Source organism: Acomys minous, assembly GCF_964271855.1.
Source record: "Acomys minous genome assembly, chromosome: 13".
NCBI lineage: Eukaryota > Metazoa > Chordata > Mammalia > Rodentia > Muridae > Acomys > Acomys minous.
Window position 1 is genome coordinate 56,731,306 of NC_140495.1, and position 26,994 is coordinate 56,758,299.

Genomic DNA, 26,994 nt, shown 5'->3' on the forward strand with positions numbered 1-26,994 from the left:
GTGGCCCCCTCAGGTACAGAGCGTGCGGGCGGGGCGCCGGCCGGCCGCCAGCTAACCGCTCCCGCCCTCTTCCCCGGGGGAGGCCTGCCGAGCGTCCGCCTCCGCCGGGGCGGGGCCCACGGGGTGGGAAGGAGGAGACAGGGGCGGGAATGGAGGGCGGGACGGGTCTGGATCTCCCGCAGGGCGGGCGGCCTCTCAGTAGCCGGGATGAGCTCCGGGGAGGACGACGGCCCGGGAGGCCGGGGGAGGGCTGCGGAGCTCCAGGGAGAAGCCGCGGAGGTGCGCTGGGCTACCGGAGAGCCACTCCCGGGCGGCTGCAAGCGGGTGGGGAAGAGTTGACGGGGAGCCCCAGGGTGGGCGTCGCTGCTTGAGCGGCTGCGTCGCGGGTCGCCGGCCGGGTGGGTTGGCTTCTAGGAGCAAACCTTACCCTAGTGTCTGGGGAGTTAAGGGTTGCGCCCAGTTCCCATGGTGATCGCTTCGCTTCCTGCCTCAGCGTGGTTGTCCCGGGACTGTTCTGCTTAGAGACACTGTGAGGTGAAAGCGAAGCTGAGGCTTTTGGGAGCTCAACCAGTTTTTTCCCCCCGAGCCCCACCCCTCACCCCCGGGTCTTTCCACCCCCTTTTCTTTACAGACTGGGAGGCAGGTGAAGGCAGAGTTTGAGATTTTGCATGAAAAACATCACATCATTTCGTTTAAGTTGTATAGAGGAAAGGCAGTGTTTGAAAGTTTGTTTGAAAGCTTATTTAAGCCTCAAATAGGCGTCAGCCGTGCACTTGATACCAAAGAACGCCGAAGTCAGTATGTACACAAGTATTCGTGTAATTGATTGTGTATATCCCCCAGCCAACGATTTAGACTTTTAAGAAAAGTTCGCACAAGTAACACTGTTCGGTGTTCTAACCCCTGCAGATCTGTGTGTCCCAGGATATTCGTTGTTTTAAATTTATTCGTTTTAGGGGCTGAGAGATGGCTCAGTGGTTAAGAGCACTGATTGCTCTTCCAGAGGTCCTGAGTTCAATTCCGAGCAACCACCTGGTGGCTCACAACCATTTATAATGTGATCTGATGCCCTCCTCTGGCCTTCCGGGAAACAAGCAGGGAGAGCAATGTATACATAATAAATACATAAATAAATAAATTTTTTTTAATTTTAGGATTTCGAGCATATTTTGTTCACTCAGGAAATCAAACGTCACGATAATTTCAAACAATAGTTTGTTTAAAAAAAGAATAGTATGTTAGTATAAAGGGAAATTCTCGCATTTAATTCTGCTTTAAGAATAAAAGAATTGTTTGCATTTTAATTGAGCAATGAACTAAATCCTTCGATCTTAATTATTTAGGAAGAAATAAGATGAATATTACAAAAATCAATATTCATTTCAAACCCCTAACCTTGATATTATTTAATAGGGATTTCAAAAACATGTTTTACTTACTTTCCAAAGAAGAATCACTGTTGTGGCCCAGAGTATAACCAGGAGAAGTGAGTCTCCGGGTTGTTTTCTGTCTTCTGCATAGTTTGGAAATAATTTGGTTTTAAAGTCCTCCACAAGTAGAGGCCATTAGAGGTGTTATTTATTCCTTCACGGATCACATGCTCTTCTGCTCCCCAGATTGGCACTGTTGGCCATTTCCTTCCTTCTTTCTTTCTTTACATTTGTTTATTTATTATTTATATAGTATTCTGCCCACATGTGCCTGGATGACAGAAGACGGCATCAAATCTCATTATAGATGGTTGTGAGCCACCATGTGGTTGCTGGGAATTGAACTCAGCACCTTTGGAAGAGCAGCGGGTGCTCTTAACCTCTGAGCCATCTCTCCAGCCCCTCCTTGTTTTTTCTAATAGTTTCATTATCTACTTAGGTGAACACACACCTTACACAGTCTGCCTTGTTACGGAACTTTATATCAGGGGTACTGTAACAGGCTCTCTACAGGGTCCTTACTCAGCACTTAAAGATTGTTTCCTTATTGTTTCTAGTTAGTTTGCTGGTTAGTGAGTATACCACAATTTACTCCTGGTAGACAGTAGGGTTTTTAAATTGTTTTTGGCAATACTCTCTGACAGACCTATGGGCATTAAAATCTATGCAACTCATGTTTTGAGGGGAGGCAGTTTGAAAGGTAGTTGTTTTTGTTTTAGTTACACTGTTAGTCTCAGTCTTACATTACCAAATCCCTTTGCTCCAGAAAAGCCTTCAGAAAACAACTAACTCCTTCTTGTGTTCCTAGGAGGTTTAAGCAAACATTGTCTCTCCACTGTTTCCTGCTGCATCTAGGAGATAAGTTGTTTCTTTAGAGACTGGATTGTAGAAACATGAGTTTAGAGCTTAACTTAGAATGACTAGAAAGATTTTGTTTTGTTGTTGGTTTTTTCACCTTAGGAAAAGTTTGAATATATTTTTAATGTTTTGTTTGAAGTGAATACTTCATACTCTCCCCAAAACATACTCACTTTTGTCATAAATATAAACATGCATTCATAACATTTTTGCATGGTTATCCAAATCTTGTGATAGGGAATTCTATCCTACTTTGAAGAGTCTGTAAATCTAAATTTTTGAGGAGAATTGTAAGAAAAGAAAACAAAGATTTAACCCTAGTTTAGCTTTTGCAGAACCAGCTTTCAGAATTGAATTGAAAACATTCCAGTTTTGTTTGTTTGTTTGTTTGTTTTCTGAGACTGGGCTTCTCTTTGTAACTTTGGCTACCCTGGAATTCAAAATGTAGAACCAGGCTGGCCTCTAACTCATAGCGATCCACCTGCCTCTGCTGCCCAAGTGCTGGGATTAAAGGAATGTGCCACCACCTGGCAATATTCCAGTTTTGCTTTTTATTTTGGTTTTTTGAGACAGGGTTTCTCTGTGTAGCCTTGGTGTCCTTGGACTGAATTTGTAGACCAGGCTGGCCTTGAAATCGAGACCCGCCTGCCTCTGCCTCCCCAAATGCTGGCATTACAGGTGCACACCACTGTGCTGGGCAAATATTCCAGTATTTTAAATTATTGTATCAATATAATAAGTAGACACTTGCCAAATATGTAGTATGAGACTCAGTTTGCTTAAGAGCAATGATACTTTGTGTGTTATGTGTGTACCTGTGCACATGTTATATGCACATATATACATGTGTGTGGAGGCCACAATTTGGCATTGGTTTATTTTAGTCAGTTTCTACCTTACTTTTGAGGTAGCATCTCTCATTGAGCCTGGAGTTTGTCAGTGCAGCTATTATGGTTGACCAGCAAGCCCCACTGACCCTCTTGTCCCTACTCCTTCAGTACTAGGGTTATAGGCACACTGAGTATTTTTTAAGGTTTATTTATTTATTTATTTATTTATTTATTTATTATATATACAGTGCCCTGCCTGCACATACACCTGCACACCAGAAGAGGGCATCAGATCACATTATAAATGGTTGTGAGCCACCATGTGCTTGCTGGGAATTGAACCCAGGACCTCTGGAAGAGCGGACAGTGCTTTGACCTCTGAGCCATCTCTCCAGCGCCTCCCCCAAGTCTTATTTTACATGGATGCTGTGATTCTTATACTTGTACAGTCATACTTTCCTGACCCTGATGATACATTAATTAATTTTTAAAAGTTAGTATACAGAACAGTCTCGTGATTCCATTTCATACACATTGTTGTATCTTGATCCTATGTGCCTCCCTATCCCCCCAACCCCCATCTTTTGCTGATTAAAAAAAAAAAAACACATAATCTTCTATTTCACTGAAAATTAAAATTTGTGTTATTTTGCTTTTTACATTCTTGTGTCAGAGTACGGTACATATTCTTTTGTTTGTTCATTTGTTTGTTTTGAGACAGGGTATCTCTGTGTAGCCTTGGCTGTTCTAGACTCACTTTGTAGACCAGGCTAGTCTCAAACCCACAGCAATCCACCTGCCTCTGCCTCCTGAGTGCTGGGATAAAGGCGTGCGCCACCACACCTGGAACAGTACATATTCTTAGCTTGCGTTTCCTCATGTTATTCACCTTTCTCCTTCTACTAATCAACATTAATTTATATGTCTTGTTTGTTTCTCTGCTGTAGGGCTTCGTTGCCTGCAAAGACTGTAGGGAATCCTTTCTTTTTAAAAATGAATTACATACATGTGCTTGCCTGGCTGCCTGCCTACCTGCTTGCTTGCCAGCATGTGCACATGCCACAGTACACATGTGGGGATCAGAGGATAACTTGTGACAGTTGGTTCTGCTCTTCTACTGTTTGGGTCCTGGGGCTCAAACTCAGGTCTTCTCAGCCACAGTGACTGTTGTGTTAAGTCATCTCACTGGCCCTGGCGTTAGGGAAATATTGAAGTGGGTTTGTATATGCAGGTTTGATATTATTCATGAGAATTCCTAAGATGAGAAGTGTTGCCGTTTTAGAGTGTGGAGACTTTAGGATGTTGCAAGTACATGCTGCATCCCAGGGATGGGGCCAGTGTAAACAAAAAATCCATTAATGTTTTAATATGAGCCTCATGCACATGGCCTGAAGGTAATTTTCTGTAACATTTTTGGTGCACTGAGGTTTTGACTTTGGCCACTCATTAGTGGTCAACTATAGAATTTTTCTTTTCCTTCCTTCTTTTCTTTTCCTTCCTTCCTTTCTTTCTTTCTTTCTTTCTTTCTTTCTTTCTTTTTCAAGACAGGGTTTCTCTTTGTAGCCCTGGCTGTCCTGGACTCTCTGTAGACCAGGCTGGTCTTGAACTCACAGAGATCCACTTGCCTCTGCCTCCCAAGTGCTGGGATTAAAGATGTGCGCCATCATAATCGGCTAGAATTTTCTATTTGTAACATCATGTCCTAACTCAGAAAGTTTTGGACTTGGGAGGATTTCAGGTTTAAAATTTCAGATTAAGGATGCTTAGATTTTATTTGCATTTTCTTGAGAGACCCAGAACTTGTTTGATTCTGAGAGGGGTCTCTTGAAAAGAATTATGTCTTCTTTTCTCCTCTTGGCAGCAGTGGACCTTCCTTAACCTTAGTCTTCTTCTAACTTTTATTCTGCCTCTTTGACTCTTGTAGTTATGCTGATTCAAAACTTATATTTTATATTTTGATTTTTTTGTTTTGGTTTTGGTTTTGGTTTTTCGAGACAGGGTTTCTCTGTGTATAGCCTTGGCTGTCCTGGACTCACTGTGTAGACCAGGCTGGCCTTGAACTCATGGAGCTCCACCTGCCTCTACCTCCTGAATGCTGGGATTAAAGGCGTGTGCCACTACGCCCAGCTATATTTTAATTCTTATTTATTATTAGTCCTCTTCAGAGGACTTTTATTCCACCACAGAAACTGCTTTGTTCAATAAAAATTCATTATTTTGAAAATGTTTTATTAACTCTAAATATTTATTGAGTAAATACAAATGTTTCATAGATGCACATTTGTGTGTGTGTGTGTGTTTAAGTTTTTTGAGACAGGGTTTCTCTGTGTTGTCTTGGCAGTTCTAGGCTTGATTTGTAGACCAGGCTGGCCTGGAACTCACATTGATTCACCTGCCTCTGTCTCCCAAGTGCTGGGATTAAAGGTGTGTACCACCACGCCCAGCAGCTAGCAACTAGACAACAGCTTAGACACCTTGAAATTTATGTATTCCAGTTGAAGGAAATAGACAGTAAACAGGTGAACATATAATGGTATAATTTCAAGTATTGATAAGTGCAGTTGCCTAAGTAGAGAGTGACCAAGAGAGAACCTACTTTAAGTAGGAACTGAGAGAGAAAAGACTTTTTGACATTTGAACCAAAGAGCTGATGTTGAGGGGCTGGGGAAATGGCTCAGTGGTTTAGAGCATGATTGTTCTTCCAGAGGTCCTGAGTTCAATTCTCAGCACCCACATGGTAGCTCATTACAACCATCTACAATGGGATCTGATGTCCTCCTCTGGTGTACAGATGTACATGAAGACAGAACACTCATGTACATCCAATATGTAAATAAATCTTTAAAAACAAGTCAGGCGTGGTGGTGCACGCCTTTAATCCCAGCACTTTGGAGGCAGAGGCAGGTAAATCTCTGTGAGTTCAAAGCCAGCCTGGTCTACAAAGTGAGCGAGGACAGCCAAGGCTACAGAGAGAAACCCTGACTCGAAAAACAAAACAAAACAACAACAACAGCAACAAAAAACCAAAGCTGATGTTGAGAAGATGCCAGTCAGGTAAAAGGCTGAGGAGAGAATGTTCCTGGAAGGGAGAAATGGGAAGAGAGCAACGGGAGTGGAACTCATTCTAGTTAATTTGTTTGGCACCGTTATAGCAAAACACCATACACTTGCTAGACAGCAAATATTTAATCCTAACAATTTTTCAAGTCAGAGCAACACATTGAAGGAACAGAAAGATAAACAGTAAAGTTGATTGATAAATGAAGAAGAAATTCCAGATCTTTAAAGAAAAGGCACCAACACATAGACTTTATCCTAATTATAGTAAAAAGCCTTTGGAGAGATTTTGAGCAGCCTTGCAACATTTTCAAGTGATTACTTTGGTTCTAGGGTGAAGGTTAAGTTTTATGAAGCAAGGGAAGGACAGGGCAAGCAGCAGGGAACGTGCAGTGATGTAGGAGGGGAGGTCGGCACCTGGTGTAGGCACATGCAGAGAGTGTGTTAAAATGGATGATGTCTTAGTTTGGGTTTGTATTGCTGTGAAGAGACACCATGACCATGGTAATTCTTACATAGGAAAACATTTGATTGGGGCTGGCTTACAGTTCAGAGGCTTAGCTCATTATTCTCATGGCGGGAAGCATGGTGGCACACAGGCAGCTACGATGCTGGAGAGGGAGCCGAGAGTTCTACATCTAGATCTTCAAGCAGCAGGAAGAGAGAGACACTGGGCCTGGTTTGAGTTTCTGAGACTTCAAGCCAACCCCAGTAGCATATTTCCTTCAACAAGACCACACCTGCTCCAACAGGGCCATACCTTCTAATAGTGCTACTTCCTATGGACCTATGGGGGCCATTTTTCATTCAAACAGTCACATTCCACTCCTTGGTCCCCATAGGCTTGTAGCCATATCATAATGCAAAATGCATTTAGTCCAGCTTCAAAAGTCCCCATAATCTATCACAATGTCAACACTGTGTAAAAGTTCAAAGTCTTTGGTGAGACTCATGCAATATCTTAACTGTAGTTTCTTATAAAATAAAAATTAAAAAGCAGATCAGATACTTGTAACAATATTATGGCACAGGATATATATTACAATTCCCAAAGGGAGGAAAGGGAATGTAGAGGAAATACTGAACCAAAGTAAGACCGAAAACCAGCTGGGCAAACTCCAAACTCTGCATCTCCATGTCTGACGTCAAAGCACTCCAGATCTCCAGCTCTTAGTTTCATTGACTACAATGCACTTTTTCTCTTGGGCTGATTCCCTTCTCTGTTAGCAGCTTTCCTTGACACCTTTCTGTCATATAAAGAACTCTAGAGGCTGGAGAGATGGCTCAGTGACTCATATGATAAAAGACGAGTTTAGATCCCAAGAACCCATGTGCTCCAGTTTGATTTAATTGATGTGATAAAATACCTTGAACAAAGAAACTTGGAGAAGAAAGGATTTATTTCTGCTTAGAGTTCATTTTAGTTAATTTTCTGTTGCTGTGACAAAATACTATGACCAAAGCAACTTACAGCAGAAAGGGTTTATTTGGAGCTTACAGTTCCAGAGGTGGGAAACATGGCTGCAGACAAGCAGGCATGGCACTGGAGCATCAGATAGCTCATATCCTGATCCATAAACAGGAAACAGAAAGCTCACAGCAGCGGATTCTGCAACCTTAAACTCACCTCCAGTGACATGCCCCTCTGACAAGGTCCTGCTTCCTAATCCTCTACGTATCCACCTACTGGAACCAAGTTTTCAGATACCTGAGACTTATAGGGGACATCTCATTCAGACCACCACAAAGTGACAGTCATGAAGAGAAGCCGGGCAGGAACCGAAGCAGAGACCATCGGGTGATTTGCTTGCTTGCTTGCTCCCCATGGCATACTCAGCCTGCTATCTCATACCACGTAAGACCACCTGCCAAAGAGGAGTTCCACCCACGCAGGCTAGACCCTCCCACAACAATCATTAATCTAGAAAATGTTGTACAGATTTGCCTACAAGCCAGTCTGATAAAAGCATTTTCTCAATTCAAGTCCCCTCATCTCATGTGACCTTGGCTTGTGTCAGGTTAACAAAAACCAACCAGATGGTAGCATGCCGCTGAAATTGCAGATTCTGTGCTAGGAAGTGTGGTGGAGGCAGGGGAAACCTTGGAAGCTTATGGGCCAGCTAGCCTGGCATATGCAGCAACAGACAAGAGACCCAGTGTAAAACAAGGTAGAACGGCTACAGCTGATACTTGAGATTGTCCTCTGTCCACCACACATGTAGATACACACACACACACACACACACACACACACACACACACACACACACACACACAAAGAGTCCAGGCAGACTGGTGGAAATATACTTTCAGAAATTGTTTACTTTTTAAAAGATTTATTTATAATGTATGCAGTGCTCTGCCTGCGTGTACACCTGATGCCAGGAGAGGGCATCAGATCTCATTATAGATGGTTGTGAGCCACTATGTGGTTGCTGGGAATTGAACTCAGGACCTCTGAAAGAACAATCAGTGCTCTTAACCCCTGAGCCATCTCTCCAGTCCCCAAAATTGCTTATTTTTAAGCTTCAAGTAAATGTTTAAAGAAGACATCTAGAAAACACGAATACCTAAATTGTTCTCTAATCTATATATGCATATGTGTATACATATATGTATACATGTGTGTGTCTTGTTGATGACATCATCATAGCATTAAATAACAGAAAAGATCTTAAGAATATAGAATTCAAACTGAGCTTTAAAATGTTAGTGAAGCGTGTTTCTGGGTGTATGTATTAAGAATGTGTAGAATCATTCTTGGTGCTAGTCATGGACTAAAGTTTTCAAAGTGGAAGGGAACAAAGTATGAATAACTTTGCATTTTGGGCAAAAATAGATCTTGGCAATTCAGAGTGAGGTGGGTAGGCACTAAGGACTATAGGACAGCTTTTTAGAGTTGCAGGATCTTAGGTGACTGTGACAGAGAGTCTACGTTTACACAACATTCCTTTGTGATTCATATGCTTACCAAAATTTAAAATTAGTTGCCAGAGTGTAAAGTTATTTATTCTGTTTTCCTGAGTGAAATATTTGTAACTAGGAGCACACTTCTCAATAGAAACTGTGTGAGAAATGGTAGGATTTTTATACAGCTCATAAAGTCCTAAATGATTGATAACATCAAGTAGTTTATGAGATATATGCTGACATTCCAGGTTGGATAGTAGCTAGAAACGAATATAAATGTATTTTCTATCTTTTTTAGGGAAAGAAAAAGAAGGAAGTAGATCTGCCAACCTGCTTCCTTGCCAGGCTGTACAGGGTGTACTTAGGCTATTAGTAGGGAGATCCCCCCCCATGGGGTTTCTCTGTGTAGCCTTGACTATCCTGGACTCACTTTGTAGACCAGGCTGGCCTTGAACTCACAGAGATCTGCCTGCCTCTGCCTCCTAAATGCTGGGATTAAAGGCGTGCGCCACCACGCCTGGCTTGTTGAATGTTTCTGTAAATATTAATATTCTTTCTCCAATTTTTCTGTTAGAATATTTCTTTTGTCTTTCTACTTATAGAACTTGTAAATGTTAAAGAAAGTATCCCCTATGGATGGGCAGCAAACTCTGTGTTCCTGTACAGTGGCAATAGCTAATGTGACTAATGGCTGCTATATTTGACAAGCACAGGTCTGGAAGTAGACTCGTGTTTGCTACCAACTCATATTCTTGAGGAATGTGATAGAATAGGGCATGTATCTTCAAAAAGCATGTTCGGTGTCAGTTTTATTTGGAAGGCATAGATGAAAATTGTTTCCTGTTGCCATATTTTTTCTTCCTTTTTAAATTTTTGGGATTATATTTTTTGTTTGTTTTTGAGACAGGGTTTCTCTGTATAGCCTTGGCTCTTTTGTACTTGCTTTGTAGACCAGGCTGTCCTTGAAGTCACAGAGATCTGCCTGCTTCTTCCTCCCCAAGTGCTGGGATTACAGACATGTGTGTCACCACACTCAGCTTAAGATTTTTTTCTTTTTTTTCGAGACAGGATTTCTCTGTGTAACAGCCTTGGCTGTCCTGGAACTCTCGTTGATCAGGGTGCCTCAAACTCACAGAGATCAGCTTGCCTCTGCCTCTCAGATCAGAGGTGTGCAGTACCACACCTGGCTTGAGAGTGTATTTTAATTACATTTCTCCCATTCCTTTCCTCCCTGCAAAGTCTCCCATATTCCCCTCCCCCTTCGAATTCATGGTCTCTTTTTTCATCAGTTGGCATTACGTGCGAGTATGTATTTGTATATATGTAAGTATTTCTTATAACCTGTTGAGTCCATATAACGTTACTTGTGTGTAGTTTTCAGGGCTGACAGTTTGGCACTGGAATAACCAATTGTTGGTTCTTCCCTGGGGAATATAATATCTCTTGCTCCCAGTTTTACTCAGTTGCCTGTAGTTCTGTGTAGGGTTGAGATCTCATGGGCTTTCCCCACGCAGTTTGGCATATTCTTTGGGGTCCTCCTTACTCAGCTCACATTTAGGCAGTCCTGTTGGTGAAATTTTATGAATGTAGCTTCTTATGTTACTAGGAGACACAGTCTCACAGCAAACTCTTTGATCCTCTGCCTCTTACAATCTTTCTGCCCTCTCTTCTGCAAGTTCCCTGAGCCTTAGGTGTGGGAGTGTTTTGCAGATGTGTCCACTGGAACTGGGCTCCACGACTTTGCCTATCAGTTGGTTGTGGTTTTCTGTAGTGGTCCCCATCTGTTGTAAAGAGACGTTCCCTTGGTGAGGGGTGAGGTTTACATTTATCTTTTGGGCATATGCATACGTGTTTGTACATTGTTGTTAGGGAGTATGCTGGCTAGTATGTTTGTAGTACATTAGTAGAGTCTCCGCCAATAACCTTGCTGTCACTAACACTGATTAGTTGTCTAGGTTTCCAGTACCAGGCATGAAATCTCTCTTGAATTATCTCTTTTGTTTCATTTTAAAAGATTTATTTATGTTTATTTATTTCTGTGTGTGTCTGTGTATTTGTGTGTGTTCATGTGCACACACTTGTATACATGGATACCCACAGAAGCTAGAAGGAGGCATCAGATCCCTTGGAACTGGAGGCATTCATGGGCTACCTCCACCCTAGAACTCAGTTCTCTGATTAAGCACTCTTAAGTGCTGGACCATCTCACTAGCCCCAGGTTTTATACCATAAAATCTTAAGGAAATATAACTTGGTAAACTCCACTTCACTGATGAGAAAGTTAAAAACATTAGAAAATAAGAATGAAATAGAATGTTACTAATTTTCAAAACTTACTGTTGTGAAAAGTCACACCTCTTTTTTAAATGGAGCGCCTCTCTATTATATTTCATTCTTTCTACTAGGTTACCACCAAGGAACATCAATTTGGTCTCGGGGGTCCAGTTTCTGAAGCTGGAAAAAGCCAGAATACTCTCCAACTAGAACAAGAAGTGAGAACCCAAGATAGATTCATCTCTACACTGAAATTACAGGTTGGGTTGGCCTTAGTTTACATATTAATTCTTCTCTTAATTAATTTGGCATGTGGATGTATTTTAAAACAAAAAATGGAGAGTAATTAGGTTGTTTAAATCTAATGATTTTAAAGTCACTTTTTAAAATAACCACTTTTATAGAATAGCTTCAGAGTTAGTGAGGGAAAACTATGTGTCATGTGGTGTCTTTTTTCTTTTTCCAGGACTTACCATGTTGGCCTCTATCTCATAAGAATTCTTTTGTGTTACCTCACAAACTCTGGAGTTACAGTATGGGCTGTGCCATGCACACCAGCTACTTGTTAATGTGGACTCAGCTGTTTCCAACCGTGTGAAATAGTGGTCATTTCTGTGACAGACATTGCTGTTAAAGTCCCAAGTGGTCAAGGAGTTACAACACTTAGTTAGCAAGAAACAAGTAGGATTTCTTTGAACTTCCAAGTTAGCAGAGATTTGAACTGTTACAGCCCAAGAATAGCTAGACAAACCACTCAGACTCTGGTCTCAGTCGGATAGGGATGGTTTATTAAACGCACACCCAAAAGACTAATAGTGATTAGGGACACAGAGTAGACTCATGAGCCAAACTGTGACATTGACCTGTTTTTAGGGCAGCCCTTTTATAGGAGAACCAAATGCAGAAGACAAGGTGAGGGAAGTAATACATTATATAATACATTTGGGCCAACTAGACAAAGTATAATCAGCTAGCCTTTAAGCGGACTGGTTCCAAGTGAGCTAAGGGGGGCAGTGGTTAGGGTCTTCCAGAGTACAACCAGAGTACAGCCAAGCGCAGAGATGACATAGAGTACAACCAGAGTACAGCCAAGCGCAGAGATGACATAGAGTACAAGCAGAGTACAGCCAAGCGCAGAGATGACATAGAGTGCAACCAGAGTACAGCCAAGTGCAGAGATGACATAGAGTACAACCAGAGTACAGCCAAGCGCAGAGATGAAATAGAGTACAACCAGAGTACAGCCAAGCGCAGAGATGACATAGAGTACAAGCAGAGTACAGCCAAGCGCAGAGATGACATAGAGTACAAGCAGAGTACAGCCAAGTGCAGAGATGACATAGAGTACAAGCAGAGTACAGCCAAGCGCAGAGATGACATAGAGTACAAGCAGAGTACAGCCAAGTGCAGAGATGACATAGAGTACAACCAGAGTACAGCCAAGTGCAGAGATGACATAGAGTACAAGCAGAGTACAGCCAAGCGCAGAGATGACATAGAGTACAACCAGAGTACAGCCAAGCGCAGAGATGACATAGAGTACAACCAGAGTACAGCCAAGTGCAGAGGCAGCAGGGCACGAGTTATGACACCACTTGGTCATAGTGAAATATAAGGTCAACTTCACCCTCTGGCAGAGTCTGTTAGTGTCAGCCATAAATGGCTACTTCTAGGAAGCAGTTAAAAACGTTTGAACTTAGTTTTACCTCATACACAAAAATGGGCACTGAATACTAAGTGGCTCCAGCTATGTTACAAAGAGCAGGCCTTAACAGAATATAGCACTCCGTATTACAGGTTTGGGAACGTGTATTCTCCCGGTGCCGGCACATGGTATAATAATGCCTCTTAGAACAGACCTTCTAAGGTCTGGGGATGTAGCCCAGCTGATAGAGTACTTGCCTAGCATTCACAGAGTCCTGGGTTGACCCCCAGCACCACATAAACTGGGAATAGTAGAGCCTGTCTGTAATGCTAGCACTCAGGAGGTAGAGACACGAGAGTCGCAAGTTCAAGGTAATCCTCAGGCTTCACAGTGAGTTTGAAGCCACGTAGGGCTACGTGAGACTCTGCCTGGGGTGGGGACTTCGGGAAAGGTAAAGTAGACGTATCATTCTCTTTCCTGTTTCCTCCTGTTCAATACAACTTCAAACTGTTCACGTTATATATAAAACAGTATAACACCTTTCTCCCTTTTATTAAAATAGATTCTTTTCTCATTCAATATAGTCTGAATACAGTTTCCATTCCCTCTACTCAGAGTTCCTTCCCACCCCCTCTCCTACCCAGATCCTCTCCCTTTCTGTCTGTATTGGAAAAGAACAGGCTCCTAAGAAATAACAACCAAACATAAAAATATAGTAACATAAAGCAAAAAACATCTTATTGAAAGTTGGATAAGACAAACCAACAGAAGAATAAAAGAGCCTCAAGAGCAGGTACAAAAATCAGAGACTCACTCACTCACACATTCAGAGGGCCCATAAAAGTATGATCTGAAAGCTGCAGTCTGTGTGCAGGTGACCTGGTATAGGTTCTGTGAGTTCATATGAGCTTTGCTTTGTTTGTTTGTTTGTTTGTTTGTTTGTTTAAGAGGGCCTTCCTCTCCTGGTGTCCTCTGTCCCCTTTCTCTCTCCTACTCCTTCCACCTCATCTTCCCTGGAGTTCCCTGAGCTCTGAAGGGAGGGGTTTGATGGTAAGTGACATCTTGTTTAGTGCTGTGTGTTTCAAGGTCTGTCTCTCTGTAATGTCTGGTTGTAGGTCTCTGTATCTGAACCAGTTTGCTGAGAAGGAAACCTCTCTGATGATGGTGCATATGGCACTGGCCTCTGAGTGAAGCAGAGTGTCATCAGAAACTATTTCATCTTTACTTTCCGCTTCATGAGGTTCCCGTACCACCCCTCAACTGCTCTTCAACTCTAGGTGTCTCTCCGCTCCCCACTAGCTTCCCGTTTTCATGCCTCCCCCACTCTGTCCCACCCATAAACTCTATTCTGTTTCCTTCTCCCAGGGAGATCCATGTGTCCCCTCCTATCCCTTCCTCTGTGGCTATCTTCTTGGGAGTTTTGGATTGTAGATTGGTTACCTTTTTTTTTTTTTTTTTGGTTTCTCTGTGTAGCCTTGGCTGTCCTGGACTCACTTTGTAGACCTCAGCAATGCACCTGCCTCTGCCTCCTGAGTGCTGGGTTTAAAGGTGTGTGCTACCATGTCCAGTGCTTATCATTTACTTAGTGGCTACTCTGCAGATATAATCAAATGCATAAACTGTGGACACAAGAATAAAGACGAGTTAGGGAATCTCAGCGCACACGCACACGCATGCGCGCACCCCCCGGCGTGCTATAGTTCTTATATTCTCTTTTCCTCAGTATATCCCAGAACTGATAGGCCAGCAATTTGAAGGGGCCGTAAGCACATGCAAAAAAAAAAAAAAATCTAGAAAAGCACAAGGCAGGTGACTGTAAGATAGGAACTTTTTGCTCTAAAGCAAGCAGATTAAAACTTAAGACTTTTCTTGTCAGCATAGGCCAGAGTCTAGACTTGAATCTGTGCTAGGCTGTGACAGGGGACCTCAGTTGTGCCTCTTCTTGACCTCATTCCTTACCTCTACCCGTAACAGGAGTTGGAATCAAAGAAAGCTGAGGGAACCAAGACTTGGATTTTCATCAGGTAGTAGGGAGGGACATGGTCTTTGGTCAGTAGAGACCACAGGGGTTTCAAGATACCTGCCTTCACCCTGTAGTAAGAGGCGGCGCCCTCTGCCAGGGCGTGTCAGAGGAGAGAGGCCAGAGTCAGGACTTCTCCTCACAAGGCCTCACTCATGATGTGAATCTGAGTTGTTCCCCACAGGCTCTTGTTTTGATTGGTCAGTCTCCACCTTGTGGTGCCATTTTAGAGTTGGGAGGTGAGATCTGGCTGTGGAGGTAGCTCACTAGGGATTGGCCTTTGAAGGTTATAACTGCCCATGGTTCTGGTCTGCACTCTGCTTCCTGGTCCACCCAGATGTGAGCCAGCCATTTGGCCTGTGTCAGAACATTTGAGTAAGGCTGAATTAGAAGGTAATGAACTAATTTGTTTGGTGGAGGAAATTTCACATGTTGTTGTTTGTATAGTGGTGGGAATCAAAGCAGGGCCTTGCTTGTGCTAGACAAGCGCACTGCTCATTGAGCTGTAGCCGCAGGTCTTGAACTAGAGGAGCTCCACACTGCAGACTGCTCAGCTGTAGCTTGATATTGTTCACTACATTTGGACAGCTTTATAAAGAGGATCAGGAAGAACAGAAAGATGCGGAAAATATGCAGTTTGGGGGCGCATGTAATGTGTTTAAAATTGCAGCAAAAGGAAGTGTGAACAAAGCAACTATAATTGTTAATGAAGAGAAGCCATTTACTGTGCACTGGGACAATAGGAAAGGTGCCTTTACAGGGAGACCTGACTCATGAAAGGCTCAAGGACATAAAACTGAAAACTTGTTTGATAGATTTTTCTATAAGAGAAAGCCTCAAGGGTTTCCTTTTTAAGGCAACCTAGGGAAGGCTCTCAGTGCACAGGCACTCCGAGGCCACTCACGCTGTGCTCCCAGTTCTTGAGCTGGCAACACACATGACATCATCTACATGATGCTAATTTTGGAGGCATGCAGAATGCAAAAATTTAGTTATCTTGGAAGTTAACACCAATATTTTTGACAAAAGTTCAGGAAGCTAAGCAGTGCATAGCTTGGTCAGATTTCCTGCTGGGAGTCCTTCAGTGGACTTGGCATGAAGCTTTGAGGGTGAAACCCAGGTTGTGGTGGAAGACTCAGGGTGTTGGAGATATGGAGAACGTGAGATACCTGCTGAGGAAGCTGCAGCATCAAGTAGATTTTTTCCAGAGAGTCTTTGTGCACTACACACAGCAGGGCATAGAAGCAGAGCTACCTAGCCTATTGGAGGTACACATACACCAGATTCTGGGCACAGAGGACTTTAGCCTGCTTCTTCTAAAATACTTATGCCATGAATTGAGTAAAAATAGGGTTTAGTATCAAGGACAGTAGGGAATTCATGTAATTATTGATGAACCATTTGTTTTATTTACCTACTTAACAATAAATTGAGCAACATGTACAGAATACATAATTCATGATACATAAAGTAGTTTTTTATGTTGCTTAGAAGTTAATGGAAAGCCGGGTATGGTGGCGCATGCCTTTAATCCCAGCACTCAGGAGGCAGAGGCAGGTGGATCTCTGTGAGTTCGAGGCCAGCCTGGTCTACAAAGCGAGTCCAGGACAGCCAAGGCTAACACAGAGAGACCCTGTCTCAAAAAACCAAAACAAACAAACAAACAAAAAGTCAATGGAAAGGACAGGTAAGTAAATTATTTTAATCCATCTTATAAAATACTAAGAAAGTACTGAGAAGTTAACTCAATGAAGTGCTTATACAAACCACAGAACTTGTGTGAAAAAGCCAGGCATGGTAGGGTTTGCTTGTATTTTCAGTTCTGAGGAGGTGAGCACAAGCATTTTGCTTGGATTCTCTGGCCATTAAGAGACCCTTTCTTAGTGGGGGCATGGCGGTGCACGCCTTTAATCTCAGCACTTAGGAGGCAGAGGCAGGTGGATTGCTGTGAGTTCGAGGACAGCTTGGTCTACAAAGCGAGTCCAGGACAGCCAGGACTGCAAGAGAAACCCTGTCTCAAAAAACAACAAAACAAAACAAAACAAAAACCACCACCACTACCACCACCACCACCACCACCACCACCAACAACAACAACAAAAAACAAACAAACAAACAAAAAACAAACAAAGAAAGAAAGAAAGAAAGAAAAAGCCAAAGTGAATAGTGCTTAAGGTATGACTTTTGAGTTTGTCTTTGGCCTGCATGTGAACACGTGCATACCACACGCATTCACAGCATGAAGCATGGGTTGCCAAGGAAGTAGCTCAGTAGGTAGAGGACTTGCTTTACAAGTGTGAGAAATCCAGATTCCCAGCACTCATGCGTGAGCTGGTAACCCTGTACTCAGGAAGTACAGCCAGGAGTCAGTTGGCTAGCTAACTGAGGCAAACCTTGGAGCACTGAGTTAAATTGAGGTACTCTACCTCTATGAGCAATGAAAGAAAACTCTATGTCAACTCCTGTGTTTCACATGTATATACATGTGCACACTTACTCTTTCATCACTGTCTGCCTATACATGTAAATACGCACGCATGTATGCCAAAAACCCTGCACAGTACAACCCACATAAGACAGATGAATTGGAATTGTTTACACTCACAACCTATGGTTTATTAAAGAATGGCACAGTAGCTGAGATGAGAAAGGTAGGGGAAATAAAGAAATTCATGGGATAACCATTGAGATGTAACAAGAATAAATTAATAAAAAATTAAAAAAAAAAGAAATTCAGTGTAATGATTTGAATGTGAAATGGCCTCCATGGGCTGGAAGTGTTTGGGTGGTGCTCCAGCACTCTTAGGACACCTTTGGAGATGGGGCTGGGTTTGAAAGTGAGTGACTTTAAGGTTAGAGCTGCCTGAGCGCACGGCCTCAATGTGAAGAACTCCGCCACATCCTTCATAGCCCCTCAGAAACCACAGCCTCAAATAATCATTTCTTCTCTTAAGTTGCTTCTCTCAGGTGTTTTGTCACAGTGACCAGAAAGGAAACCAATTCCCTTTGGAAAGGCCTGCCATGAGAATGACGATCAGATAGGCTAGCACATGGTTTCTGTTCAATTGGCTCGTTTGCATGAAAGGAAGCAGAAGGAGCATATTAAATACTCTGGCTAGTAGGCCCAGAACAAGCCAGCTTCTCAAAGGAGGCCTAGAGAGCTGAGGCCTATAGAAATTTCCTGAGGCTTCTCCTGAAGAGCATGTTGTGACATACAGAATATTATGCTGTAATACTTAATTTGTTCTAAAATGAGTACAGAGACAGTCTCTACTGTGCCTATAGCTTAGGTGCGTACACCACTGACTGAAAACCAGGCTGGACAGATGAGAAGGGTTGGGGTCACAAATGGTGACTTGGCATCACATTCTCAGTGACACGGTGACTTCCAGTTTATATTTTCAAAGAATTTCTTTTGAAATTAAAATAATTCCAACTTTTAATAGCTACACAGACTATTTTAAAGCAACTTAACATATATTCAGATTTCACATGTGCACTTTCAGAGATTCAGAGTGCTTTCTCCCATTGTTGTATGGTAGTAAGCCAAGCAGGAAGGGAATAGGAGATACTTCTGAAATACAGGCCTGTCAAGATAAAAGATTGAACTAGGGAAATATTTTATATATTTATAGATCCTCTTCCTTTTGCTAAAAAAATTCATTGCTTTTTGTTTTCTGGTTTTGATATTGTAGACTTTAAATCTCACATATTAGTATGCTTTACAAAGTGCCATAGTGAAAGTTAATTACCATAATGACTTATTATGTTTCTTAATGTAATTTATTCAGAATAATAAATGGCATCATTGCATATTTACTTAAGGTGATTTATTGTTGGATATGGTGATACATACCTTTAATCCAAGCACTCAGGAGACAGAGGCAGATGGATCTCTTGAGTTTAAGGTCAACCTGGTCTATATAGGGAGTTCCAGGTTAGCCAAGGCTGTGTAGTGAGACCATGTTTCAAAACAAATGTTTGCTTTTTGTTTTTTGTGACAGGGTTTCTCTGTGTAGCCTTGACTGTTCTGGTCTTGCTGTATAGGCTGGCCTCAAACTCAGAGATCCACCTGCCTCTGCTTCCCGAGTGCTGGGATTAAAGTCCTGCACCACCTTGCCTGCCTTTAGGATATTCTTCATGGAGGGACATACGTAATTTTTGTTCTTGATTTTTTGTTTTTTGGAGATAGGATTTCTTTGTGTGCCTTGGCTGTCTTGGACTCTTTGTAGACTAGGCTGGCCTCGAACTCACAGAGATCCTCCTCCCTCTGCAGTACTGGGATTAAAGGTGTTGCTACCATGCCTGGCTCAAAATACTGTTTTAAAAATAGTATTCTTTTATTTAAAAACTGCAGTTATAAAAAAAATTAATTTGGTGGCTAGGAATGTGGCTTAGTAGTAGGCTGCTTGCCTGGCATGCATGGTGGCCTAGATTTGATTCTTACCAGGTTGATTAGTTAATTACTATTTTCATATAGTGTTTTTTCCAAATTGGTAATACCCACATGGTACAAAATGAAGAAGATACAAAAGATTGTACAATTAAGGTATTCTTGCCTGAGAAACAGATGTGCTGTTCTGATTCTAACATGTATTTCTCAGAAGGAAGCGAAGGGACCTTTTAATGTGATTATTTGCTTTCTGATTGTAACAGATTCAAGATCTCAAACAGACAAATCATGACTTGGAAGAATATGTTAGAAAACTCTTGGATAGTAAGGAGGTGGTAAGCAGTCAATTAGAGGATTTAACCAGCCACAATGAGCATCTTTGTAAAGAGTTGATTAAAATTGACCAACTTGCAGAACAATTAGAAAGAGAGAAAAAGTTTGTGGTGGACACTGCTGACAAGGAACTTGAAGAAGCAAAGGTACTAAACTTACCACTGATAATATTTTAATTGTATTTTAAGCATGTGATTGTTAAATTAAGTTGGAAAAGTGAAAATTTCACATCATTTGGAAGCTTTTTAGTTTGCCATATGTTGTCTATCATAAGGATTAAGTTACATTTTTTCTCACACTTTGTTGTTTTACAAATTTTTGCTCATATTTCTCCATAGGTTTTATGATGCTATTATGAAAACTTCAAGCAACAGTAATAGTCTGTACATACAATAATGCTCTGCTTCCCCATTTCTTCTCTGTGTATGTCTACAAACAGATAAACTCCCCACCCCTTTTTTATAGTCTTGCTCCCTAGCCAGGCTTGCCTTGAACTATGGGTCTTCTTGCCTCAGCAATCTTTACCTGTTCTGTTCACTTAAAAAAAAATCTCTTGGGGGCTGAAGAGATGGCTCAGTGATATGAGGTGCTCTTCTTAGCACTCACATGGTGCCTCACAACCATTTATCACTATAAGATCCAGTGCCTCTCCAGATGTGCTGATGCACATGAAGACAAAACACCCACAGTCATAAAATAAACAAATCTTTAAAGAACTCAACTTAGAATGATACTATGTATTTGTTGAGTGACACAGATAATATTTGATATATATTTTGACTACTATCTTTTCCTTCTCTTTTTGACTAGATTATAAACTCCCCAGGGCAGAGACTTGTGTTTTGTTGCATTCATTGTGCTTCCCAGCATGAATCAACATCACATTGTCAGGCACACAGTAAGCCTCCACTAACCAGTTGTTAGGAAGGTGAAAAAACACTGGATTAACAAGTGTTTCTTTGGGCTAGTTGTAATTATTTTTCAGGGTAGGATTAGTACTTTTGTTATAAAGGTTACATATGTTTATGGGTATAGCTCAGTGGTAGAGTACTTGCCTAGGAAGGTTCAGTCCCCAGCACCAGGTGCAAACAAACGAGAAGATTTCAGTTCACCTAGGAAACCATAATGAAGGAAATGAAACCCACCACTGTCAGCCTTGTGTGAGACTCACTCTTTCTTCTTCCATTTGCACATTATTGGTTATGTATCGTCTGTATCTGTGACATTGTACTTATGCTTTTTGAGGAAGATCACACTAGATATTGTTTCACTGACTTTTCATACTCAAGAACAAAAATCTTTACACATTTTTATACTAGACTCATGCCTTTTTAGTGTTTGGATAGTCAAGGTTCTCTAGAGGAACAGACATAATGAAATGAATCTGTATTTACAAAGGGAACTTTATTAGAGTGGCTTACAGGCTGTGGTCCAGTTAGTCTAACAATGGCTATCTTCCAACGGGAAGTCTAAGAATCCAGTTGTTGTTCAGTCCACAATGCTGGATGCTGCTTCAGCTGGTCTTGCCAGAGTCCCCAAGAAGCAGGAATGAAAAAGCAAGGGATGCCGTGTTCTCTAGTGACAGCGAGGGCAAGCTGGCAGAGAGCAAGCACTTCCTTCTTCCATGTCCCTTATAGAGGCAGCCACCAGAAGGTGTGGCCCAGATTAAAAGTGTATCTTCCCATCTCAAAAGATCCAGATGTAGCATGGGTCTTCCCATCAAAAGATTTAATTTAAGAAAAATCCCTCGGGCTGGAGAGATGGCTCAGAGGTTAAGAGCACTGTCTGTTCTTCTGAAGGTTCTGAGTTCAATTCCCAGCAACCACATGGTGGCTCACAATCATCTATAGTGAGATCTGGTGCCATCTTCTGGTGTGCAGGAGTACATGCAGGCAAAAACACTATAATAAATAAATACATCTTGAAAAGAAAAAAATCCCAGGTGTGCCCATCTCCTGAGTTCTAGTTAATTCCAGATGTTGTCAAGTTGACAACCAAGAACAGCCAGCACAGTAGCATAAAATAGAACAGTGAAAAATTAATGATTCAGAGTTGTACATAAGTTTATACAAGCTCTAAGTTATATTCCAAACATTAGGTCCCTTAATATTTTATAAACGTCAGAGGAAACTTAGAAGGATAATAAAGAAAAATGAGACAGGGTTGTATTTAATTATACTGATAGAGCTCTTAATAAGTGTTTGTGAGGCCCAGGGCTTAGATCGTAGCAAAGATAATTGTTCCAGGAAAAGTCAAATTTAAATTGTAACATCAGTTCAGGATAATAATTTAAGAATGAGAGGATGTTAATGAATTATGAGTGTATTCATTGAACTTATTTATTGGCTTTACGCAAAGAGCTTTACGGTCGTAAAAACAGTCACTTGTTTTGAAACATACAGTATAGATGTGTCACATATATAGCTATACATGATAACTGTGCTGTAAAACCTAGTATGTGTTCCATGTCATAAAGTTGAAGGAAAAAGTGTTTGTGGGTTGGGTGAAGGCATTAAAGTTGTTTAGCAGAACCCCGTGTATACTCAGGTAATTAAGTTTATTCCTTCTCAAGTCTCTGATGGGGTTAAAGACCAGATAGTTTAGTTTTACAACTGTTTAGGGGTTGCTTAGGGGTTAAGATGTTTTTTGGTCTAGATGTTCTAAGTTGATAATGATAGATTCTGTTTTACATTCAGAATTTTAGATGCACCAAGATAGGAAAGATGTTTTCTTCAAGGCTGTCAAATACAAATAGCCAAAACACTAAGAATGTTACCTTTAAATAATTCCTGATTGTTTCATGGTTCTTCTTGCTGTAGGTAGTTTATTGTATATATGTGTAATAATATAAATGTATATATAAAAAATAAAAATATTTAATAATAAAAAAGGAAAAAACTTTTGAGAAATGGAAAAAAGTAGTTCAGAGAAGATTGATTGGGCAGTTTGAGAATACTCCAGTTTTTTTAAAATATTTATTTATTTATTTATTATGTGTACAGTGCTCTGCCTGCGTGTACCCCTGCAGGCCAGAAGAGGGCATCAGATCTCATTATAGATGGTTGTGAGCCACCATGTGGCTGCTGGGAATTGAACTTAGGACCTTTGGAAGAGCAGCCAGTGCTCTTACCCTCTGAGCCAGCTCTCCTGCCTTTTTACTCCAGTTCTTATATTGATTTCCTGTTGTAATCTTCAGAATTATAGTTAATTTCAACATTTTGATTCAGTTAATGAAGTAATTTGGTACAATATAATAAATTAATATTTTATGAAAAATATTGGGTAAAGGAACCACTTTTCCTTTTTATTTTCTTTTTAAAGATTTATTTATATATATAAGCACTCTATTGCATGTATACCTGCAGGATGGAAGAGTGTATCAGATAGAAGAGGGTATCAGATTCTGCTATAGATGTGTGAGCCACCATATAGCTGCTGGGAATTGAACTTGGGACCTTTGGATGAGCAGCCAGTGCTTTTAACCCCTGAGCCATCTCTCGAGCCCACTTTTTTTTCATCCAGGTTTTTTTTTTATTGTTGAAAGTACATAAGCACAAGGGACGATTACCTTCTGCTTAAAATATTTAGTCTATGTGCTTTTGTTTTAAGTGGATTTCTTTTTATATGCTTTCCAATTAAATCAGTTTAATTGAAATTCTGATTTTTCAGATTGAACTCATTTGCCAGCAAAATAATATAACAGTATTGGAAGATACAATTAAAAGGCTTAAATCTGTAAGTACATTTTTCATAAGTACTTGGTGAGCAGTCATTTTTACTTAGTTAATAAGCTACTAAAAGAATTAAATGTATTCTTTGATTTGTGCCTTTGTGTACAATTAAAATATTTTTGTTTTCTGAAATAACACCCACTAAAAGAGGTTTCTGGGCATCCGCATCTTCAGAGTGCCTCCCTGCCTCCCTTTCAGCACTGCTTTGTCCTCCTAGAGGTTAACGATAGTGCTTGGCTGGTTTTAGTGAAGAGCTTTTTAGCTGTTACCAGCTTTAAAATAGTGGCCTCAAAATTTGTAATTTTCAATATCTGAGGTACATTCTTCTATACTTTTAAGTTTTATGCCTTTTGTAATTAATATTTTTAAGTTATAATTTATGTTTTATTTATCTAAAATACAAAATGAAAAGTCTTCTGTTTAAACATTTTAATCTGTCATTTAAAATACTTAAAACACCATCTGAAACATGTCAACTTTTCCTCAGTACTAATAAAACAAATATAAAAATATTTTTTTAAAGTTTCTAAATATATCCATGTGAATGAGAGTTCATGGGAAGGCAGCTGAATGTATGGACTGCCCAGGATTCATTAGCATATCCATTCATTGGATGAGCACTGAACAAGCACAGACACTGGAACATGTACTTTAATAGCAGCTCATAAAGATTTCCAAAGTCTGTCATTTTGTTTCTGAGATTTGTTTCAGGACTGGATGTTTCTAAAATCACTAATTTTATTTCTCTCTTATCTCTCTATCTCTATCTATAATTATATATATGAAGTATTGTATTTTTTATATATAATTAATGTTAACTATATATGATACACTTTTAGATATTCTATTAATAAAAATACTAAATTTAATGTTTTGAAGACTCCTTTGTGTTTTTTTTTTAAAAAGGATGCTATAATTTAGCTTGAAATAATTGCTTAATTTTTTTCCTCCTTGGCAAGATAATTTTAAAGACTGAAAAAGCACAAAATAAATCTTCTAGACTTGATTCCTTTGTCAAGACTTTAGAAGCAGACAGAGATTATTATAAGACTGAAGCTCAGAATTTGAGAAAAATGATCAGAAATAGATCTAAAAGTCCAAGACGCCCATCTCCATCTTCCAGGGTAGGTTTGTAGAAATTCTTTAATCTTTTAGTTTGTTTACCATGTACTGACTTTTATGCTTTGATTTATCTAATTTGGGAATAACTAATTTGATTTTGTATGAATTACAGTATCAAGGAGGTGAGATACAGGTCTCTTGGATGAGTATAAGCTGTGGATGGGAGATAATTAGACCAATTTAGTGCAGTTTGACATTAAGTGATAAAAGAGGTAATTTTGTTGGTGTTCATTCTTTCCTTTCATTCTGTAGTCAGTTCACTTAAGTAGATCCCGTGCTTTCCCAGCAGCAGCAGCAGCAGTGGTGGCGGCGGCATGGTTTCTTCAGTGTCAGTGAGAGAGTGAGAGGACTAGCACAGGAACGCTGGGGCACAAGCACTCTCAGCAGTGGGAGGCAGGGGCAGAGGATTAGGAATGCAAGGCTAGCTCTGGCTTCAGAGTGAGTTCAAGGCCAGCTTGGACTACATGAGACTGTCTCAAAAGCAAAATACAAAAAACAGAAAAAGAAACAAGAACTTAAATATCTTAAATAATAATTCTAGGGTGCAAACTGTGATGTAGACCTATTGAAGTCAACTACAAGAGACCGTGAAGAACTGAAATGCATGTTGGAAAAATATGAACGTCATCTGGCAGAAATCCAGGGCAATGTCAAGGTTCTTACGTCTGAGAGAGACAAGACTTTCCTTCTTTATGAGCAGGTGAGTGTGCACACACACATGCGCGCGCGCACAAACACTCACACACACACACACACACACACACACACACGCACGCACACTGTGTAAGTGACAGCAGGCGCTCTAGGGCTTTGCAACTCTTCCTTAGGTCTATGACTGTAAGTAAACATGGTACTCAAATTAACATAACAATTGGAACGACAGCTTTTCCTAAGATACTCTCTTTTCCTTTTCTTCTATTGTGATGCTGGGAGTCAAAGCCCAGGACCTTGTGCATTCTAGGCAAGTATTCTACCACTGGCTACGTCCACAGCCCTGTTCAAGACACTCTTAGTGAAAGGTAACATAGTTCCAGTGTAGTAAGTACAAGCACACATGCATGTTATTCTTCTATCTGATAAAACATATACATGCATAAACAGCTTGATCTTGGGAATAACGAATGAGGATGGCTGCAGTTGTAGCTCACTGATGGAGTGCTTGCTGGCGTGTGCAGGGCCTCGGTTCTGATCCCTAGCACACCACACAACAGTTGTAGCTCACTGATGGAGTGCTTGCTGGCGTGTGCAGGGCCTCAGTTCTGATCCCTAGCACACCACACAACAGTTGTAGCTCACTGATGGAGTGCTTGCTGGCGTGTGCAGGGCCTCAGTTCTGATCCCTAGCACACCACACAACAGTTGTAGCTCACTGATGGAGTGCTTGCTGGCGTGTGCAGGCCCTCGGTTCTGATCCCTAGCACACCACACAACAGTAAAACCAAAAGAAAACCATAAAGAGAAATGAGAGTCTCAAATGATGGGATGGGGTATGCTCAAGGTAAAACCTTTAGGATTTGATTTGATGGGGGAAGGGTAAAAGATTCTGTTATATCACTTTGGTAACTACCATATATGATTTGCTTAAATTTAGAGATGAAAATAACTTTGTAGTTTATATCTACTTTCTACCTAATATGATACAGCTTTTATAAACTATTCACTCAATTAAAATTAAATCCTATTTATCATATTTTAATTTATTTGATAACAACTATTTTAAAAATAATTACAGTTACTATATCCAGGCTTTTGGAGTCACTGTGTGGGTCATGACTACATATAGGTCACAGAATATGGGAGTGTGAAAGTTTTGCAGCAGTGAAAATTTTCGAATATACAGCCAAAAAACTAATTAAGAGTCAAACACATAGTCAATTTTGGTAGGAACCTATATTTCCTTGTTGGCTTCACTGAGCCTTGCACAGCATGCACACTTGGTCCTCTTGTACTGTGTAACCCTGATGCTGCTTCCTGAAACTGTACTCAGATTTGACATCTTGTCTATTATGAGGTGCAGTGTTGTTACTGTGCCACAAAATTTTCTGCTTCTGCAAGAACGTAATGCTTTGTAGGGCACAGTGACCCACACCTATAATCCCAGGGCTCGGGAGGCAGAGGCAGGCAGATCGCTGTGAATCCAAGGCCAGCCTGGTCTACAAAGGGATTCCAGGTCAGCCATGGCTACACAGAGAAACCCTGTCTGGAAAAACCAAAAACAAAAACAAAAACAAAAAACAACCAAAAAGAATGTAATGCTTTACTTTGAAAAGCAAGTGGTTTCAATATTTTTCCATTGTCATTCCTTAACTTGTAGTACCAAATTATCTTTGAATTGTACTATATTAGAATGTTATTTTGAAATATATTTCTTTCTAATTTATAATCAGGAAG

The 26,994-nt window shown here is 40.8% G+C and overlaps 1 protein-coding gene across 6 annotated transcripts in view; it reads left to right on the top strand.

The window, feature by feature from the left end:
- TSGA10 (testis specific 10) overlaps positions 1 to 26,994 on the top strand; it is a 96,516-nt gene continuing 69,522 nt past the window's right edge. For 4 of the 6 annotated variants that reach the window (XR_014773697.1, XR_014773698.1, XM_084753261.1 and 1 more), the window contains exons 1-6: positions 179 to 279; positions 11,491 to 11,619; positions 19,681 to 19,896; positions 23,420 to 23,485; positions 24,441 to 24,605; positions 25,145 to 25,303. Coding sequence is in view for 2 of the 6 variants with exons in the window: in XM_084753261.1 (XP_084609387.1) it covers positions 208 to 279; positions 11,491 to 11,619; positions 19,681 to 19,896; positions 23,420 to 23,485; positions 24,441 to 24,605; positions 25,145 to 25,303 (807 nt within the window). In the remaining 4 variants the exon portion in view is untranslated. Of the gene's footprint in view, positions 14 to 178; positions 280 to 11,490; positions 11,620 to 19,680; positions 19,897 to 23,419; positions 23,486 to 24,440; positions 24,606 to 25,144; positions 25,304 to 26,994 lie in introns of those variants that run through there. The other 2 variants (XR_014773696.1, XR_014773699.1) reach the window with 2 other exon arrangements.